The 18,134-nt window shown below is 40.0% G+C and overlaps 1 protein-coding gene across 1 annotated transcript in view; it reads left to right on the forward strand.

The window, feature by feature from the left end:
• Window positions 1–14,742, forward strand: part of ADAMTS12 (ADAM metallopeptidase with thrombospondin type 1 motif 12) — a gene marked incomplete at its 5' end in the record, with an annotated part of 94,184 nt that extends 79,442 nt beyond the window's left edge. The window contains 5 exons of the mRNA XM_039353057.1: window positions 632–1,660; window positions 5,439–5,591; window positions 9,024–9,197; window positions 11,092–11,245; window positions 13,519–14,742. Of these exons, the coding sequence (XP_039208991.1) occupies window positions 632–1,660; window positions 5,439–5,591; window positions 9,024–9,197; window positions 11,092–11,245; window positions 13,519–13,667 (1,659 nt within the window). The remainder of the gene's footprint in view (window positions 1–631; window positions 1,661–5,438; window positions 5,592–9,023; window positions 9,198–11,091; window positions 11,246–13,518) is intronic.
• Window positions 14,743–18,134: the final 3,392 nt, after the last annotated feature.

Here is an 18,134-nt window from a genome sequence, read left to right on the forward strand (position 1 = left end):
CTCTTTGTTAGACTAGACTGCAACCGTTCAGCATATGTTTTAGATTCCAGACTCCTAATCATTTTTGTTGCTCTTCTCTGCACTCTTTCCAGAGTCTCAACATCTTTTTTGTATTGTGGTGACCAGAATGGGAGCCAATATTCCAGGTGTGATCTTACCAAGGCAGTATATAGTGATACTAATACTTCACATGATCTTGATGCTATTCCTCAGCAGTCAGTGTTAGCGCTATTTTTGGCAGCTGCAGCACACTGCTGGCTCATACTTGTTAAGATGTTAGGGTGAGATTGCCATAGAGCTTATTCAATAGTGATGCCATTCAAAAGGGACTGAAAGAGTAGAGTCAGAAGCCATAGCTACAGAATGAAGAAATACATAAAAATCAGGACAATATTTTGCTGAAACCAAGTCCAGGGTGAGGAGCACACTTGTTCTAACCTTTTCTATCCTGAAAAATTCAACCATCAGCTTGAATGAGTAAATCCAATCTATCAAACTGAAATTTCCAGCTAAATATGAGCTCCCAGTTTCACGGCTTCCACCCCTGTAATGCCAAAAAGCAAGTTAGGTGTTTTATTTGGCTCACTGGAGATGGAGTGGATGAGATATCTAAATATGGTTTATTTTGCAGTGTACAGTTACCTGTGGTGGAGGAGTACGTACTCGTTATGTCACTTGTACCAAAAACAATGGAGAACCATGTGATGTTTTGAAGAAACCCCATTCTAAAGCTCTGTGTGGTTTACAGCAATGCCTATCCACTCAAAGCTTGCTAATGACTCATTTCAAGTTCCATAATGGAAAGATTATTAGAAGAATAGGGGTTACTCCCAGAAGAGGCCCTTCAAAAAAATTGGCCACCCCAGAACCATTGCCAAGAATCCATTCAACAATAATACCCAGGCTCAAAAACATTACTTTGATAGCCACTTCCATTAGTCTTATAAATTCTTCTCTAAATGAAGACTTGGAAGTTAAACAGTTACAAAACAATTCCATTGACTCAAACATACCCAGTAACTACTCCTGTGTAACTAGTGCCAACAGTGCATTGCTAAACAGCACTCATGGACCTCTCATAACTGCTTGGAATATATCTTCAGAAGGTAGCTCCAAAAACAAGGATTCCTTTACCACTGACCCCAGGTACAATCCAAAGAATAATTATTTAATGGAAGCAAATGACACAATGCCCAATAGTACTGAAGGAGAAATAAAAGACTACATTCAGACTGAAAGACCAACAGAGAAGTTCCTTACATTCACCATAAGCAAGGTCTCGGGAACCTCATCTACAGATGATCAACCTGTTAATCTCAACCAATTTTCTGTTACTCCCACAACTGAGGCTTCATTGACAATGACCGATCTCAAAGGCCTTCGTGTACAAATAAATCCGCCTGTGACAGCAGATCCCATTACAGAACAACCAACACTAGTAGAGGATACATTCGAAGAAAAATCTGCAAATACAATCCCATCAAAATCCTCTTTCAGTGAAACACCCCCTTGGCCCACAGAAAATCCATTTGTGCAAGACATCACTATGCCAAAAAACAGTGAGAATGTTTTCAAAACAAGATTACTAAATGACTCTGATTCAGAAAAGTCCAGAAACCTACACATTAATGCCTATTGGTTGGTGGGAAACTGGAGTGAGGTGAGTATTCACATCGTCTTATGTTGTTTACAACTGCCAATGCAATGTTATTTTTATCGGTATATCTTTATCATTCTTAGCTTCTTCAAATGAAAAACCTTTTAACTGTGTTTCTGAGAAATACTGCTAACTGTAGCCTCTATATAACTGAATTTTTAATGTGTTTAAACCTTTTCTGGGTCTCTTCTAGTCTTTTTCTTCTGGCTGCATAGATTGATAAAAATGAAAGTTGACCTTAGGTTTCATGCAGTGGCAATTAAATGCCAAGGCATGATGCATTTTCTCTATTTTACTGTAGTGACGCATCCCAAAGAGCAGACACTTGGGTTGCAAATATTTTCAGCCATTATATTTTGGAAATGGATGAATATTCCTGAAAAAGTAATATGGTGCAAATAAAAGCATGGAAGACAGCCTCACTTATCTTAGGATGCTTTGATTTATATTTTTTTGCAGATAAAAATAATGCCTAGGTATCCTTCTGCCTTGCACATTAGCAACTATGCTCTCTTTAGTTTCCCTTCATTTAATATGCATTTGAATGTTTTAGCAAGTGACCACTGATGTTAATATTATTGAGATTTTCTTCTAGTTCATATATAAGCTTCAAAGAAACTCTTTTTAGATGGATTATGGCCAGGAACAATGGGTGAGTCTTCGCCTTCAGCTGTTGTTACAAGGCTCATCATTATTTATTTATGTATTTATTTTTTATCCCACTTTTATTATTATTTATAAATCACTCAAGGTAGCAAATGTGCATTTTGAAAAATGTAGGTTAGATGCCAAGATATGTATTATTGTTGTTGTTAATTGCGAAGTCATGTCCGACCCATCGCAACCCCATGGACAACGTTCCTCCAGATCTTCCTGTCCTCTACCATCTTCTGGAGTCCATTTAAGTTCATGCCTACTGCTTCAGTGACTCCATCCAGCCACCTCATTCTCTGTTGTCCCCAAACCACTCCAGTATCTTTGCCATGAAAACCCCATGGACAGTACTAAAAGGCAAAAAAAGATATGTATAAGTCCTGCCAATTTCCATCAGGAACTCAGGATGGAACATAGACCACTCCTAATTTTTTCCCACAATAAGTCTGTGAGATAGGTTGAACTGGAAATTGTGAGCACAGATAATCCTCAATTTAGGACCACAATTGAGCCCTAAATTTCCATTGTGAGCAAGACAGTTGTTAAGTGAGTTTTGCCCCCTTTTACAATTTTTCTTTCCACAGTTGTTCAATGAATCACTACAATTGACAAGTTAGTAACATAGTTGTTAAGCGAATCTGGCTTCCCCATTGACTTTGTCATAAGGTCACAAAAGGTGATCACATTGCCTGGGACCCTACAACCATAATAAATATGAGCCAGTTGCCAAGAGTCCAAATTTTGATCATGTGACCATGGGGATGCTGCAACGGTTGTAAGTGTGAAAAATGGTTATAAGTCACTTTTTTAATGCTGTTATGACTTTGAATAATTACTAAACAAATGGTTATAAGTCGAGGACTACCATTACTCCAAAGCCATATGAGTTTTCATAGCTGGGAGCAGACCTGAACCTGGAAATTTTACATCCTAGACCAGTGCCTTAAATATTATCTCAAAATTACATCAGGGTAAACAAGCTTGACTTTGAGCTCAGAGGTTTTGAGAGGAGAAAAGACTTACCTTGAAACGGTCTGCAATGGGAATAGTTTGTTTATTTATTTATCAAATGTAGAGACCACCCATCTTGCTCACAGAGCAATTCTGGGCAGTGTACAATGCTTTGCATTTAAATGCTGGAAACTGTTTATTATGTAACAATTTATAACTCTGGGAATTTCTGGGATGCTTCACAAAGAAATTCATAATACTTGAAAATGCTACTGAGCAAGGTGAAATTGATTATTTTCTATTTTGCACTTCACTGCAAATGTGTCAAATTAATTAACAAAGCTCCATGGAGAATTTTAGAATTTCAGCTGAATAGCAGTGTACAGCTGTTACTTATCTCTTTGAGGCTTTACAGAAACAGAAGCAACCTCCCAACCATATTTATAAAGGCAAGGTCTCAAGACTACCACATTTGATTCTTTGAAGCCAACTGCCTTAAACAGTTTTACATTGGGATACTTCAATTTAATTTCAAATCAAATGAATATTGCTTTCCAAGTTTTTCATCAAGCTACAAAGAAATTAAATTGAACGTTCATTGAGTAGGATATTTAGCCTAGCTTTAATAGAAGCAAAAGCATTCTTGAGAAAATTAGTGAGAAGATAGCAGGTCTTACAATACATTTGGCAAGCCGAACATTTTCAATTTGTATTAATTTAGATGAAAATTGACCATTTACAGTGCCTGCCATTCAAATAATAGATATTTCTTAATTTACCTCAACAATACACGGAATGAGAACTGCCAGACAAATAAACTGATTTATTTCCTCAGAGGCAGGGATACCTGAGATCACGTTGCTAATATGGAAAAAGCAAAGAAAACAAATGCCCATGTTTGCTTTTTTGATTATGTAAAGGCTTTTGTATTTGTAAATATCCACAATTTGTGGATAGTGCTTAAGAATCATAGGTATCCTGGGCCCATCTCATCCATCTATTGAATATATATGATAATTAGGAAGGAACAGTTTGAATAGAATATAGAACAATTAAATGTTTCAGAACTGAAAAAGAGTACATTAAGGTTGTGTAGTGATCCCTTACTTTTTTAATAAAGAAGAGGGGGCCCAACCTCTTCTCCAAAGCACCTCAAGGCAGAACAATGGATGGAAACTAATGAAGGAGAGAACCAGCCTAGAACTAAGAAGAAATTTCCTGACAGTTAAACAATTAATCAGTGGAACAATTTGCCTTCAGAAGTTGCGGTGCTCCATCACTGGATGTTTTTAGTAGTAATAGTAATAGTAATAGTAGTAAGGTTGGAAGGAACCTTGGAGGTCATCTAGTCCAACCCCCTGCTCGGGCAGGAAACCCTACACCATTTCGGACAAGTGGCTGTCCAGTCTCTTCTTAAAAACTTCCAGTGTTGGAGCATTTACTGCTTCTGGAGGCAAGCTGTTCCACTGATTAATGGTTCTCACTGTCAGGAAGTTTCTCCTTAGTTCTAGGTTGCTTCTCTCCTTGATTAGTTTCCACCCGTTGCTTCTTGTCCTGCCTTCAGGTGCTTTGGAGAATAGCTTAATTCCCTCTTCTTTATGGCAGCCCCTGAGATATTGGAACCATTTGTCTGAAATGGTATAGAGCAGTGATGGCGAACCTTTTAGAGACCGAGTGCCCAAAAACTGGCCCCGCCCCCACTTGCCCCCCCATCCTTCGCCCGCGCCCTGCAACATCAACGCATGATGGGGTGTGAGGGCAGAGTCTTGTCTACGCTGCCTGGCTGCCATGTCTTTGGCTGCGCTGCTCCGTGTGGGCCACGCTCAAGGGCGACTCTCCTTCAGGGGGGCTGCTGGAGAGGAGGGGGTCACAGGGGGAGGCAAGGCTGGGGCAATAGCACGTGTGCCCACAGAGAGGACTCCGAGTGCCGCCTCTGGCACCCGTGCCATAGGTTCGCCACCACTGGTATAGAGCTTCCTGCTTAAGCAGGGGGTTAGACTAGAATATTTTTTTCTTGAAGACCTCCAGTGATGGAGAACCCACAACTCCAGGAAGAAAACTACTCTATTGATTCTTAAGATCAGGAAATTACTGTCAGAAAAAAATAGAAAGCCTTGTCTGTCATTTTCTTCTCCTGCATCCTTAAGAAACGGCAGCATCATTTCCAATTTTCCAGTGTTCTACCACATGTGGTGTTGGGGCCTTTTGGAGACTAGTGGAATGCAACACCAAGAATCAGTCTGATTGCCAGCACATCAAAAAACCTGATCCAGCCAGAAGATGCTATCTTCGGCCATGTGCTCAATGGAGAGTAGGAAACTGGAGCAAGGTAATGAAGCCTGGCCCACTGTGATTGATTGATTTATTGTGGATTTCTGCTTTTGGGAAGCCAAAAGAGCTTGTTTCTCTGACCCTGACTAAAACAGTTTACTCTTTTCCATAAACAAGTAATTGGGGAAATGCATTTTATTCTCAACATATCATTGAAATGTGTAATTTCTTTTACTCTAAAGTTTCCCAATGTCATGTTTCCTGAATCATGTAACTGCCATTGGTAAGATTCAAAATTTAAATTTAATGAACATTTAAATTTTTCAAACATTGAAAATGGAAATAATCAGAATAGTGATACATTTTCAGTGCTAATTTTGAGGCAGATCTCTTTCTATAGAGCATTCTCGATTTATATTAGCTATTATTATTTTTCTTACCAACTGAAGTAGTTCAAAATTAAACATTTTATTGATTAGATTTCAACTGTTTCCCACATGTTGCTATTCCAGGCTCTTGTCAAAAGTAGATCCTGGGAATAATAACACTTATGAATATGTTCTTTTTAGAATTTCCACAGAAATTAGCAATGTTCAACTTGAAGCAGTTATAGATGGGATGGTAGAGTTTCTGTTCTTCAAGACTTGAACTTTTATTTTCTTCTCATTCAGAAGAATCCAATGTACCTTATTTTAAGCAACTCCAATTGCAAACACAGACCTCATACTTCTCACCTTTTCCTCCTTGACAGACTACAGCTTTGAATGGCGCTATAGAGCTGAGTGGCTCAAGTTTTAAATTGTCAGGTTTTTTCATCAATTGCCTCCCCTTCAGCAACTAGCTTCTTGGAAAACCTCCAAAAGCTGGCTGTCTTGCTTAGTAGTTCTTTCAGACCTAAACTGAAAAAATCCAGTTATCATGAGATGATTCCAAAGAGCTAATGTTCTGTTTCCCTTTGCTGCCATTTATCGGTTACCTAGATTTTTGTAACCCACATTGGGTGGCCCTAATTGCGATCTCTCCTAGCCATACTCTTGGCCAATCTGATCTTTTCATAAGGCAAACTAAAATCCTTCCTTCAAATTTAGAAAGCTGGCAGATTTTTGCCCTCTTACATAGGTTGTTATTACAGTGTTTTAGCACCCGCTTTGGTTCTGTTGAAAGAAAAATCATCAGGTCCAGTTCCAAGCTGGGACTAAATAAAATGGAGGCTAAGATGCTGGAAATAAAAATGGAGGCTGCTTAGAAAGAAGGTTCCAGGTTATTAATGAGCAGAATCACCAGCAGCATGTGGTTCTGGGGCAGCTGACCAATGGAGTTGAGGGTGGATGGATCTTTATAGGGCTCTGAGATTTTGAAGGGAAAATGTTTCTGGGTTTTGCAATGAGGTGGGTTTTTGTGTTTTTTGCTTGTCTGAAGAGGGTGTAGGATTAATCCTATTATGTCCTAAAAGTCATGTTCTTTAGATTTTTGGGTGGGAGAATGTAAATTCTTAATCTCATCAGCTGTGGAGGCTGAAGGCATTTTGCTTATGAATGGTGTGTATTTCTAAAAAGTGGCCTCCTCAATTTCTGCTTGAGGGAGACTTGGGCTGATTTTCTGCCTCCATTAAGATTTTTCTTCATTATTCCTTTGGGGAAATATAATATTCTGCCTTTTTTAAATATCTCCCAAAATATTTCCTTCTCTAGCATGGTGGGTGGGTGCTGACTTTCTACAATGCCTTGCTCCAAGGAGTCCTGTGTTGTTCTGACATTTTGATGCCCTGAGGCTTTAGGGCAGTGGTTCTCAACCTTTTTAATGCCGTGATCCCTAACCGGTCGTAAGTCGAGGACTACCCAACCGGTCGTAAGTCGAGGACTACCCAACCGGTCGTAAGTCGAGGACTTTCCCTGCTCAGGAGCGCCACGCATGCGTGGTGCCGCCCCCTGCACCGGCCAAGGCGTAGCTGGCAAGCAGCAGAGACGGCGCAGGCCGACCACTGGCTGGGCCACCAGCTGGCCCAGCCCAAAGGAAATAAGGCACCCGCCGGGCCCCATGCATGCCAGCAACCCTCCCTGTGCCCGCCGGCCTCCCACCTCCCACCCCTGGCCCTCTTTTACTTACATTTTTAGTAGTTGCTCAGCAGGGAGGGGTGGAAGCTTCCAGACAGCTCGCCTTCGCTGCAGACAACTTGCAGCACTGTTTGCAGAATGGGACTTTTGGCGGGCTCAGCAGGGCAGAGATAGCCTGGACAATTCCTATTGGCTTTTGAAAGCCAATAGAATTAGACTCTATTCAAGAGAGTCTATTCTATTGGCTTTCAAAAGCCAATAGCATAAAAGGGAGTAGCACAGCTAAGGAAAAGGGAAAAAAATGGCGGACTGTGTTGTTTGGCGACCCCGGTGAAATGGTCGTTCGACCCCAAATGGGGTCCCAACCCACAGGTTGAGAACCACTGCTCTAGGGCAGAGACCACTTGCCAGTCCAAATACCTTGCTTTCAGGCAGGTGTGTCCAGCCTTGACAATTTGAAGACTTGTGGACTTCAACTCCCAGAATTCCTCAGTCAGCCAGTTGGATGTTTGGTAGTGCTTCACAGCTGTCTGCAATCAGTAATGGGCTGGATAAAGAATAACAACTTGAAACTGTATCTAGAGAAGATATAGGCTCTTATTATTAGGAACATAAAGGTGGCATGTCTGCCTATTCTGAATCTGGGATAATATTTTCCCAGAAGGAGCAGATATGCAATCTGGGTAGCTTTGGGACCTGAATCTGTCTTTTTCTCCTTCCAAGATCAAGACTGTCAGAACTGCATTTCATCAACTTTGGTTGATATGACAACTGTATGTTTTGCTGGAAAATAAATATTTTAAAATTATGCTGTTGTAATAATCTCCAGGGTTGACTGTGGTAACTCAGTCTTCTGGGAGGGAAACGGTCAGCTGGTAGACAACGTGGTTTTGGGAAGAACATAAGCTGACCACATTATATCTGTGCTTAAAACAGTGCCAATTCATTTCTCTACAAAATAAAAAGAAGTCATTATCTTTAAAGCTTTACATGACTGAAAGGGTATTTGAGGCAACACTGTTTTCTGTGTGAAAAATCCATGCTCAGTTCAGGAGATTTGCCCACAGTGGCCCACAAGTGGCAATTTTGTTGGAAATTTGCTGCTCCAGCTCTTTAGCATGCACTCTTCACTGGATAGAGGGACATCTTTTGGAGCTTTTTCTTAAAACCTCGAAGTATATCTTTTCAAATAAGCATCTTAAGCCTCATGCAGATGTAGTCATTTCTTTCCCTTTAAAGCTACTCAAACAGCCCTTTTAAAGGAGTTTAAAAAATGATTCCATTCTGTCTTTAGCCCTGGACAGCAATAGAGTTCCTATGGTTCCCCTATTTCTATGTTGCATCATACCAGTTGCCCTGTGCTTTCAAAAACAAAATACCTCTCAAGGATGTTTGAAGTTACAGAGGTTACCTTCTTGCTGCTGTTCCCTCCACAGTGCTCTTCCAACTGTGGAGGGGGTTTCAAGACCCGTGATGTGCATTGCATTGATGTGCGAGAAAAGAGAATCCTGAGGCCGTTCCACTGCCAGATCCTACAAAGCCAGCCGGTACTGAACATGAGCTGTAACATGGATCTATGCTTCATGTGGCACACAGAGTCTTGGAATGAGGTACAATGCATCACTCTGATTAATGAACAAATGAATCATTTGCATGCCATCCGGGTGGAGCCAGACAGTGGTGGGATTCAAATATGTGAACAACCAGTTCTCTGTGTGGATGCTGCTTCCTGAAGTCCATTCTGGGCCTGGGCAACAAAAAATTAGCTACCGGTTCTGCTGAACTGGTGCGAACCGGCTGTATCCCACCACTGGAGCCAGAACATCAAACTGTATGGAACTTAGAGCAGCCTTCCCCATTGTCAGCCCAACAAGGTAAATTAGATTGAGAAACAATACTATTCAGATCAGAACTACTTTTATTGTAACAGCAGTAGTAACAGAATCTTGCACATTTTAATGTGCTTCCCTGTCCCTTGTATTATCTTTATAAGGAGAGGCTTGTCTGAGACATTTTCTCAAGTTGCATTCTGGGACTGAGTTCAAGCCTCTCTTATCTGACCACTACCAGAAATACAGTATTCATATCTTGTGCTTAAAATTAGTTCAGCGTCATTGGCTGAATTAGGTGAGTTCATCAACCCTGCTTTACAGACTGCAGTGACCATGTTCATAAGATAAAACATTAGTGCTTCAGAGTAATACTGAGCTCCCAAATACAATCAGATCCATGGCTAAAGATCAGAGTTAAGTTTAGAGTTTTTTTCTGTATCCTTTTGGAGGCTAGGGTAGATAGAAGTGGCTTGCTCTCTCGGCATTTCCACTTTTAACTTGGCCCTGAGCCTTAGTAGGCATAGATAGCAGTGCACCCGGTTCTGATGGCTAAAATATTTCTTTATTAAAATTTGTTATGTATCAATGACTATGACCATCATGTCATGTAGATCAAGAGACAGGTAACTTATTGTATTATGCCTGGATGTTTGGTGCTCTTCTCCGAACTACAAGTGGTCCTTGACTTACGAGCACAATTGAGCCCCATATTTATGTGGCTAAGCAAGACATTGGTTAAGTGAGTTTTGTCCAATTTTATGATCTTTCTTGCCACATTTGTTTAGTGAATCACTAAACTGCAGTTGTTAGGTTAGTCACATGCTTGTTAAATGAATCGGGCTTCCCCATTGACTTTCCCCATTGACCTTAGAAGGTACAAAATGGGATCACATGACTCTGGGACACTGCAACTGTCATAAGCCAGTTGCTAAGTGTCTGAATTTTGACCACGTGGCCATGGGAATGCAACTGTCATAGGTGTGAAAAATGATCATAAGTTACTCTTCAGTGCCGTTGTAACTTTGAACGATCACTAAACAAGCTGTTGTAAGTCAAGGATTACCTGTATGTGCAATTCCTTCCAACCACTACTTTTGCCCTCTTACCTCTGCAGCAGTTTCATTTTGTTGCTCTCAGGGGCTAAAGAGGAACAGGAAGGAGGAGGAGAGTGATGCCATCAAGCAGGGCAATGCAGTAGGAATCCTGACATTCCAGCCAGTGTCCTAGGATCCTTCCTTAGTTTTTCATTTCAGCAACCCTGATGGGATAGTGCCAAGACCAAGAGCCTCTTCGTCTCAGGAGGGGAGGGAGGGAAGTCACAGGAGTGGGAATGATATAGGACAGGGGTGTCAAGCTGCTGGCCTGTGGGCCGGATGAATCATGCCGAAACCGTGCCCACCCCATTGCTGGCAATGGAAAAAAAGTTGCGACCTATCACGTGACGTTGTGAGTTTGACAACCCTGATATAGGAGTTCCTGCTAATAACTTCCTAGTCCAGAGCTGCAAGGTTTTGCAGTGTTTCCTCTGAAGTGTCTACTGAGCCAATAGTTAGCTTGCAAAGCTCTGCCAAAACCCCATGGCATTGTGAGGACACAGGGCATGGTGCTGATTCCCAATCAATGCAGCCTTTGTGCTTGGAATTTGTGCTTTGTCATTCAAAATGACTTCCAGTGCTCAGCTTCCTGTGGAGGCGGTACTCAGGAAAGAGCAGTGCAGTGCATCAGTGTGGACGGCCATGCAACTAAGGAGGAGAATTGGTGCGAGCAGGAGACCAAGCCTCCAGATTCTCAGGAATGCAACCTACAAAAATGTGTGAAAAGTACTGGTGAGTTTATTCTAGCAAAGATCTGTCCAAGAAAACCATCCTGGGTCAAAATGGCAGGAAATTGTATATTACGAGCTGATTCATTGGAGACCTTCTGGTGTTGCTTATTCCAAAGAGCAAATGGTTTCATTTGTTGATATATTTTTGGATTAATTTCTGACTTTAAGGGTGAGAAGAAATCTCAAGAAAATGTTATTGGAATATGTATTTATAATATATTTGCATGTATTTGCATTTCTAAACACTGGCTGTGACCATAGAACTTGGTTATCTAAGTTATGGAAATAACCACGATGTAAAAAAGATGTTGAGACTCTAGAAAGAGTACAGAGAAGAGCAACAAAGATGATTAGGGGACTGGAGGCTAAAACATATAAGGAACGGTTGCTAGAATTGGGTATGTCTAGTTTAACGAAGAGAAGGACAAGGGGGGACATGATAGCAGTGTTCCAATATCTCAGGGGCTGCCATAAAGAAGAGGGAATTAAGCTATTTTCCAAAGCACCTGAAGGCAGGACAAGAAGCAACGGGTGGAAACTAATCAAGGAGAGAAGCAACCTAGAACTAAGGAGAAACTTCCTGACAGTGAGAACAATTAATCAGTGGAACAGCCTGCCTCCAGAAGCAGTAAATGCTCCAACACTGGAAGTTTTTAAGAAGAGACTGGACAGCCATTTGTCCGAAATGGTGTAGGGTTTCCTGCCTGAGCAGGGGGTTGGACTAGATGACCTCCAAGGTCCCTTCCAACTTTACTACTATTACTAACCCATTGTCAGGGTTCACATTATACATTAGATCATAAATTAGCCAAATGGGATGGGTTTGCATAACACACTAACCCTCCCTCCTCAAACTTTAATCAATTGAAATTAATCAAGTTTACATATCATGGGTATATTCACTAGGTCTGAACTATTTGAGGCATAATATCAGTAGTCATGTTATCATCAAGTAGATGCTTCACAACAAATTTATCATAAAATGAGCATTTGTAAATATATTTTGCATTCATTTGGGCTGAATAGGTGCATCACAAACTTCCTAGAATTACAAATTCTGAAGGAGAATGATATTCTAATGTAGACATTGATTAATCCAGGAGGAAGCATCAGATTGCCTCAAAGAAAAATTTCATTAGGCATCTGTAATCAAATTATGTATCTCTCTCTTTCCCAAACAGCCTGAGATTAGTGCAGAAGCTGTTCCACTAATAACATGAATTTATTCCAGTATTTAAATGCTTGCAATCATATTAAAGCAGCACAATATAGGTCGCAAGTTCATGGCAAAAACTAATCAAGAATAAAGACATCTAATGAAACACATGCTATTACAAATACTAGCAAAAAATAAACATCAGTTTTCATTTTTTCACAACCTCTCTCAACTCATCATCCTCCAGATTTTAGAGCCACAACTCTCAGAATTCAAAGTTCCCCACATCCAGCTGATTTCATAGCTGGCCTTACATTGAATAAGATTACCTCACATAGCCTGTCATCCCATCTTCAGAAGCTGGTTGGACCAGCAAATGATTTTTTTTCAGCACCAAGCGTTGTCAACTACAGATAGTCCTTGACCTACGACCACAATTAAGCCCAAAATTTATGTTGCTAAGCGAGATAGTTGTTAAGTGAATTTTGCCTTATATTATGACCTTTCTTACCACATTTGTTAAGTGAATTACTGCAGTTGTCAAGTTAGTAACACAGTTGCTAAGTGAATCAGCCTTCCCCATTGACCTTGCCCATTAGAAGATCACAAAAGGAGATCACATGAACCTAGGTCACTGCAACCACCAAGCATCTAAATTTTGATCACATGACCATGGAGATGCTGCAATAGTCATAAGTGTGAAAAACAGTGCTGTTGTAACTTTGAACAACCAACAACTTTGAACTGATGTAAGTCAAGGACTACCTGTATATTGTCACAGATTCAAGGTTCTAGAGTGGTTGTGTACACATTAATTCCAGCTAAAATAATCTTATATTACAAACATTTGTCACGAAAGGTTCTCTGTCATTTTGTTATTTAGGACCATTTAATTTATCGTATGCCTCCTATTTCTGTCTTAATCTTCTATTTTGCTTATGGATCTCTATTCTTCTGTCCTTCCTATAACCTTTTCTAAGTTCTAACTATCTGACTCTTGATCTTTATTTTCTATTTATCGCTGGGTGTCTTTCATTTTCTCTCTGATACTTTGTCTTATCTTAACTCTGCTGCATGAAACACCAGTAACTTCTCTCTGTTCCCATACACACTTACAGGCTCATCCTGCAGCAAGGACAGACTATCTGTGAACTTCTGCGAGAGGGTGAGAGATATTGGCAAATGTTCTGCACCATCAGTCAGGATTCAGTGCTGCCACACATGCAAGAGATACTTGGCTGTCAACAAAATGGATCTTGAGAATTAACCAAATCTGAATCGTAACCTAAATACAAACTAAACTTGGTAAGATGGACTTTGGAAATAAACAAAATTCTTCTGCAATTTCCAGCATGGTCTATGGACCTATAATTTAAACCTTCCTGGAGGCAAGATAGCCTTTTCAAACTTTGGACTCATTATTTTTGTATGTTCTATATATTATCCTTATTTTTTCTGTATCTGTAGTTCCTTTGATTTCATTTTCCTTCTCTGGGTCATTCCCTGCTCGATCTTTCTGGCCCAGTTTAAATCAGGTTTTCTTGCTTTAATGAATCAGCTTTTATGCTGATTCGGCAAGAGAGCTGCATTGGAAATAGAAAAAGATTTTGATATATCCAGGTATGCATCTTATGCTGTATAAAAACATCCATCTAGGTCAGAGACTCATTAATGTACACCACAAGTTATCATTGTCATCCATTGACTTATACATGGTGATTTTTGAAGCTACAGTTGTAGAACCTGAGGCTCTCCAGATGTTTTTGAACTCAACCAGCATGGCTTATACTAAAAAAATGATGAAACAGTGTTCAGACAGTACTTTCCCTTCCTAGGATTGTAATTTTCTTCTGAAATTCTATATGTGAAGATTTGTAAAAGTTGCCATGTTTGTGTATAACAGATTTATAAGTCGAACTGAATTAATCAATTTGGTTCTTCAGTATGGTGCTATTATACCATGGTGCTAAAACCTATGTGACATCTAAACATTCTTTTTATGGCTGGGTTCAAAAAAGATACCAAGCCAATGCCAAGTAAATAATATCTTGGCTCATTGCAATGGATGAATTCAACCATCACCATTTAGAATCCTGGAGTTTTGGGCTTAGCATGTCAACCTAGCTAATTGTGGTACAGTGAAAAGAAATGATTAAATAAATCATAGCTTAAGTAGTTTGTGAAACCAGTGTTGCAACATGTATACATTTATTGTATAAATGAATGGATGATGTAATCTTGAAATTATGCTTTATCAGGGTATTGCTGTGCAATGCTTGCTGTATTGCTTTTTCAAATATTACCTGATGTACTTTGCTAAAAACGCTTTAATTTGTAAAATACTGAAAGCCGTATGGTCCTTTGTGATAAAGTGGGTCTGCTTCTTTGATGCTGGCAAGAGTTTAATTGGATTTCTACATGAAAGGGTATATTGTGAATGGCATTGGTTCGATGCACACGAACAAGTGCTTTGAAGGTCAACAGGTAAAGTTGGCTGTTCACAGAAAGTGAGCTGCATCTAGCCAGCAAAAGATGAGAGCAATAGACTTATCTTCATCAGAGATACTTGGTTGCCCAAAGCTATCAAACACAGAGGCGTAAAGATGCACTTGAAAATGGTTTTAATCGATTTTATAGAATTGTAGAGCTTGAAGGAATTGTCTTCTAATCCAGATCCTGCAATAGTGAAACTAAGTGTCCAGGTTCTTCTTAAAATAGGTAGATAGGTTGTTCTACCATTGTACATCTTCGTTATACTGGTAGCGCTTGACTTAACAATAGTTCGTTTAGTGATGATTCAAAGTTACAAAGGCATTGAAAAATATGACTTACCATCTTTTCACAGTTATGACCTTTACAGCATCCCCATGGTCATGTGATCAAAATTCAGAAGCTTGGTAACTGGTTCATATTTATGATATTTGATAACTGGTTCATATTTATGATATTTCCAGAGGTCATGGGATCACCTTTTGTGACCTTCTGACAAGCAAAGTCAATGAGCAAGCCAGATTGACTTAAGAACTGGGTTACTAACAATTGCAGTCATTCACTTAACAACTGTGGCAAGAAAGGTAGTAAAATAGTAATAAACTCACTTAACAAATGTCTCACTTAGCAGAAATTTTGGGCTCAGTTGTGGTCATAAGTCGAGGACTGCCTGTATTTAAATTAAAACTAGGGAGCTGCAGCCGAATGCTTGTTGCTTTTTGTCCTAGTTTCTGTAGACATGGAAAATATTTTATGACCATCTTCCCTATAGCTTCCCTTTATGACCCTGAATACAGCCTCCCTTTACTCTTTTCTTCAAACTAGGACATTACAGGTTCCTTTAGCCTTGTAATGTTTCAACCTAGGCAAGCTTAAAGTGTGTGGACTTCAATTCCCAGAATTCCCCAACTAGCCATGTTGGCTGAGGGATTCTGGGAATTGAAGTCCACATATCCTAAAATTGCCAAAGTTGAGAACCACTGCTTTAACCTGTTCTCAGACGCTATGTTCTTAAGTCCCATTGTTCTCCTGTGAACCATCTCCACCCTGTCAATAGCCTTCTGGAAAAGGAGCACTGAGAATCAACACAGAATTCCAGGTGGGGTCTCAACAATATGAGTAGAGGGGACTAATGACATTTTTAGTACAAACCTTCTTCTAATTCAGCCAAGAAATGTATTTGCCTTTCTACCAGTCTCGTAGAACTGAGTTATGTTCAGCTTGGGGTCAAGCATTCAAAACAATTCACCTGTCGCTGTAACTCTGGAAGAAAATATAAAAGGGAGAAAAATGACATTGCCATAGGTGTATACTATAGGCCACCCAACCAAGCAGAGGAAATAGATGAATTTTTTTTCTAGTCAGTTAACTAAGGTATGAAGGAAGCACATCACAATAATAATGGGGACTTTAATTACCCTGACATCAACTGGGAGACAAACTCTGCACCAAGTGGAAGATCAAACAGATTCCTGACAAATCTAGCAGTCAACTTTGTCTCCCAAAAAGTAGAGAAGGAAACTAGGGGATCATATTGGATTTAATTCTCATTAACAGGGATGAAATGATAGAAGATGTTGAAACTACAGAAACCTTGGGGGGGGGGAGTGACCATGCAATATTGGAATTCAACATTATGCAAGCACAAGCAATAGAACACAGTGAAACTAGAGTCTTGGACTTTAAGAGAGCTAATTTCAATAAACTTAGAGAGGGCTTGGGAAGGATTCCATGGATGAGAATCTTCAAGGGGAAAACAATTCAAGAAGCTTGGGAAATTTTGAAATCTGAGATTATAAAAGCCTAGTTTAGCACAATAACAACAAAGAAGAAAAATAACAACTCTCAAAAGAAACCAGCATGGCTGCATAAAGAACTCTCTGATAAATTGAAAGATAAAAAGGACAAGTATAAAAATGGAAAGAAGGGCACATAACTAAGGCAGAATATCAGCAAATAGCCTGAGCCTGCAAAGATGGAGCGAGGAAAGCTAAGGCACAAAATGAACTAAGGCTTGCAACAAATGTCAAAAATAACAAAAAAAAAAAACCTTCTTTCAACATGTAAAAAACAAGAAAAAGTTAAGGAAACGATTGGTCCACTAGTGGGAGAAAGTGGCAAGAAGGTGACAAGCAACAGGGAGAAAGCAGAACTATTTAACTCGTTTTTTACATCTGTCTTTACACAAAGTGAAAAAACAGATCAACCTATCAAAAACAGTACCATAAAAAACAGATTAGAAACACAAGTTAAGATAGGCAAGAAAATGGTAAGTGAGCACCTGTCCACCTTAGATGAGTTCAAATCACCAGGACCAGGTAGAAGTTACTGAAGAAACTGGCAGATGTGATCTCAGAACCACTGAACTATATCTTTCAAAGATCCTGGAGCACTGGGGAACTACCAGAGGACTGGAAAAGAGCTGATGTAGTTCCCATCTTCAAAAAAGAAAAAAAAATGGATCCAGGAAACTACCGACCTATCAGCCTGACCTCAATACCTGGGAAGATCTTGGAAAAGATAATCAAGCAATGAATCAGCGATCACCTAGATCAAACAAAGTCAAAACAGATCCTGCCAGACAAATCTTATTGCATTCTTTGATCAGGTGACAAAATTAGTAGACCAGAGGAATGCTGTGGATATAATTTACTTGGTCTTCAGTAAGGCATTTCATAAAGTAGACCACAATCTACTAGTTGATAAGATAGAAAAATGTGGGTAGACAGCATCACCACCAGATGGATTCGTAGCTGCCTGACCAGCCGTACTCAGCATATGATCCTCAATGGAACTGCATCTACATGGAGGGAAGTGTGTAGTGGGGTGCCCCAGGGTGCTGTTCTGGGCCCAGTGCTCTTCAACATCTTCATCAATGTTTTGGATAAGGGGATAGAAGGGGAACTCATCAAATTTGCACATGACACTAAGCTGGCAGGAATAGCCAACACTCCAGAAGATAGGCTTAAGATACAGAAGGATCTTGACAGACTTGAACATTAGGCACTATCTAACAAAATGAAATTCAATGGTGAAAAAAGTAAGGTTCTACATTTAGGCAAGAAAAAACAAATGCACGGATATAGTATAGGGGGTACCTTGCTCAATAGTAGTAACTGTGAGAGGGATCTCGGAGTCCTAGTGGGCAGTCACTTAAATATGAGCCAGCAGTGTGCTGCAGCTGCCAAAAAAGCCAACACAGTGCTGGGCTGCATTAACAGAGGGATAGAATCAAGATCACATG

The sequence above is a fragment of the Crotalus tigris genome, unplaced genomic scaffold (assembly GCF_016545835.1).
Source record: "Crotalus tigris isolate CLP2741 ecotype Arizona unplaced genomic scaffold, ASM1654583v1 scf7180000018490.839948, whole genome shotgun sequence".
Classification (NCBI taxonomy): domain Eukaryota; kingdom Metazoa; phylum Chordata; class Lepidosauria; order Squamata; family Viperidae; genus Crotalus; species Crotalus tigris.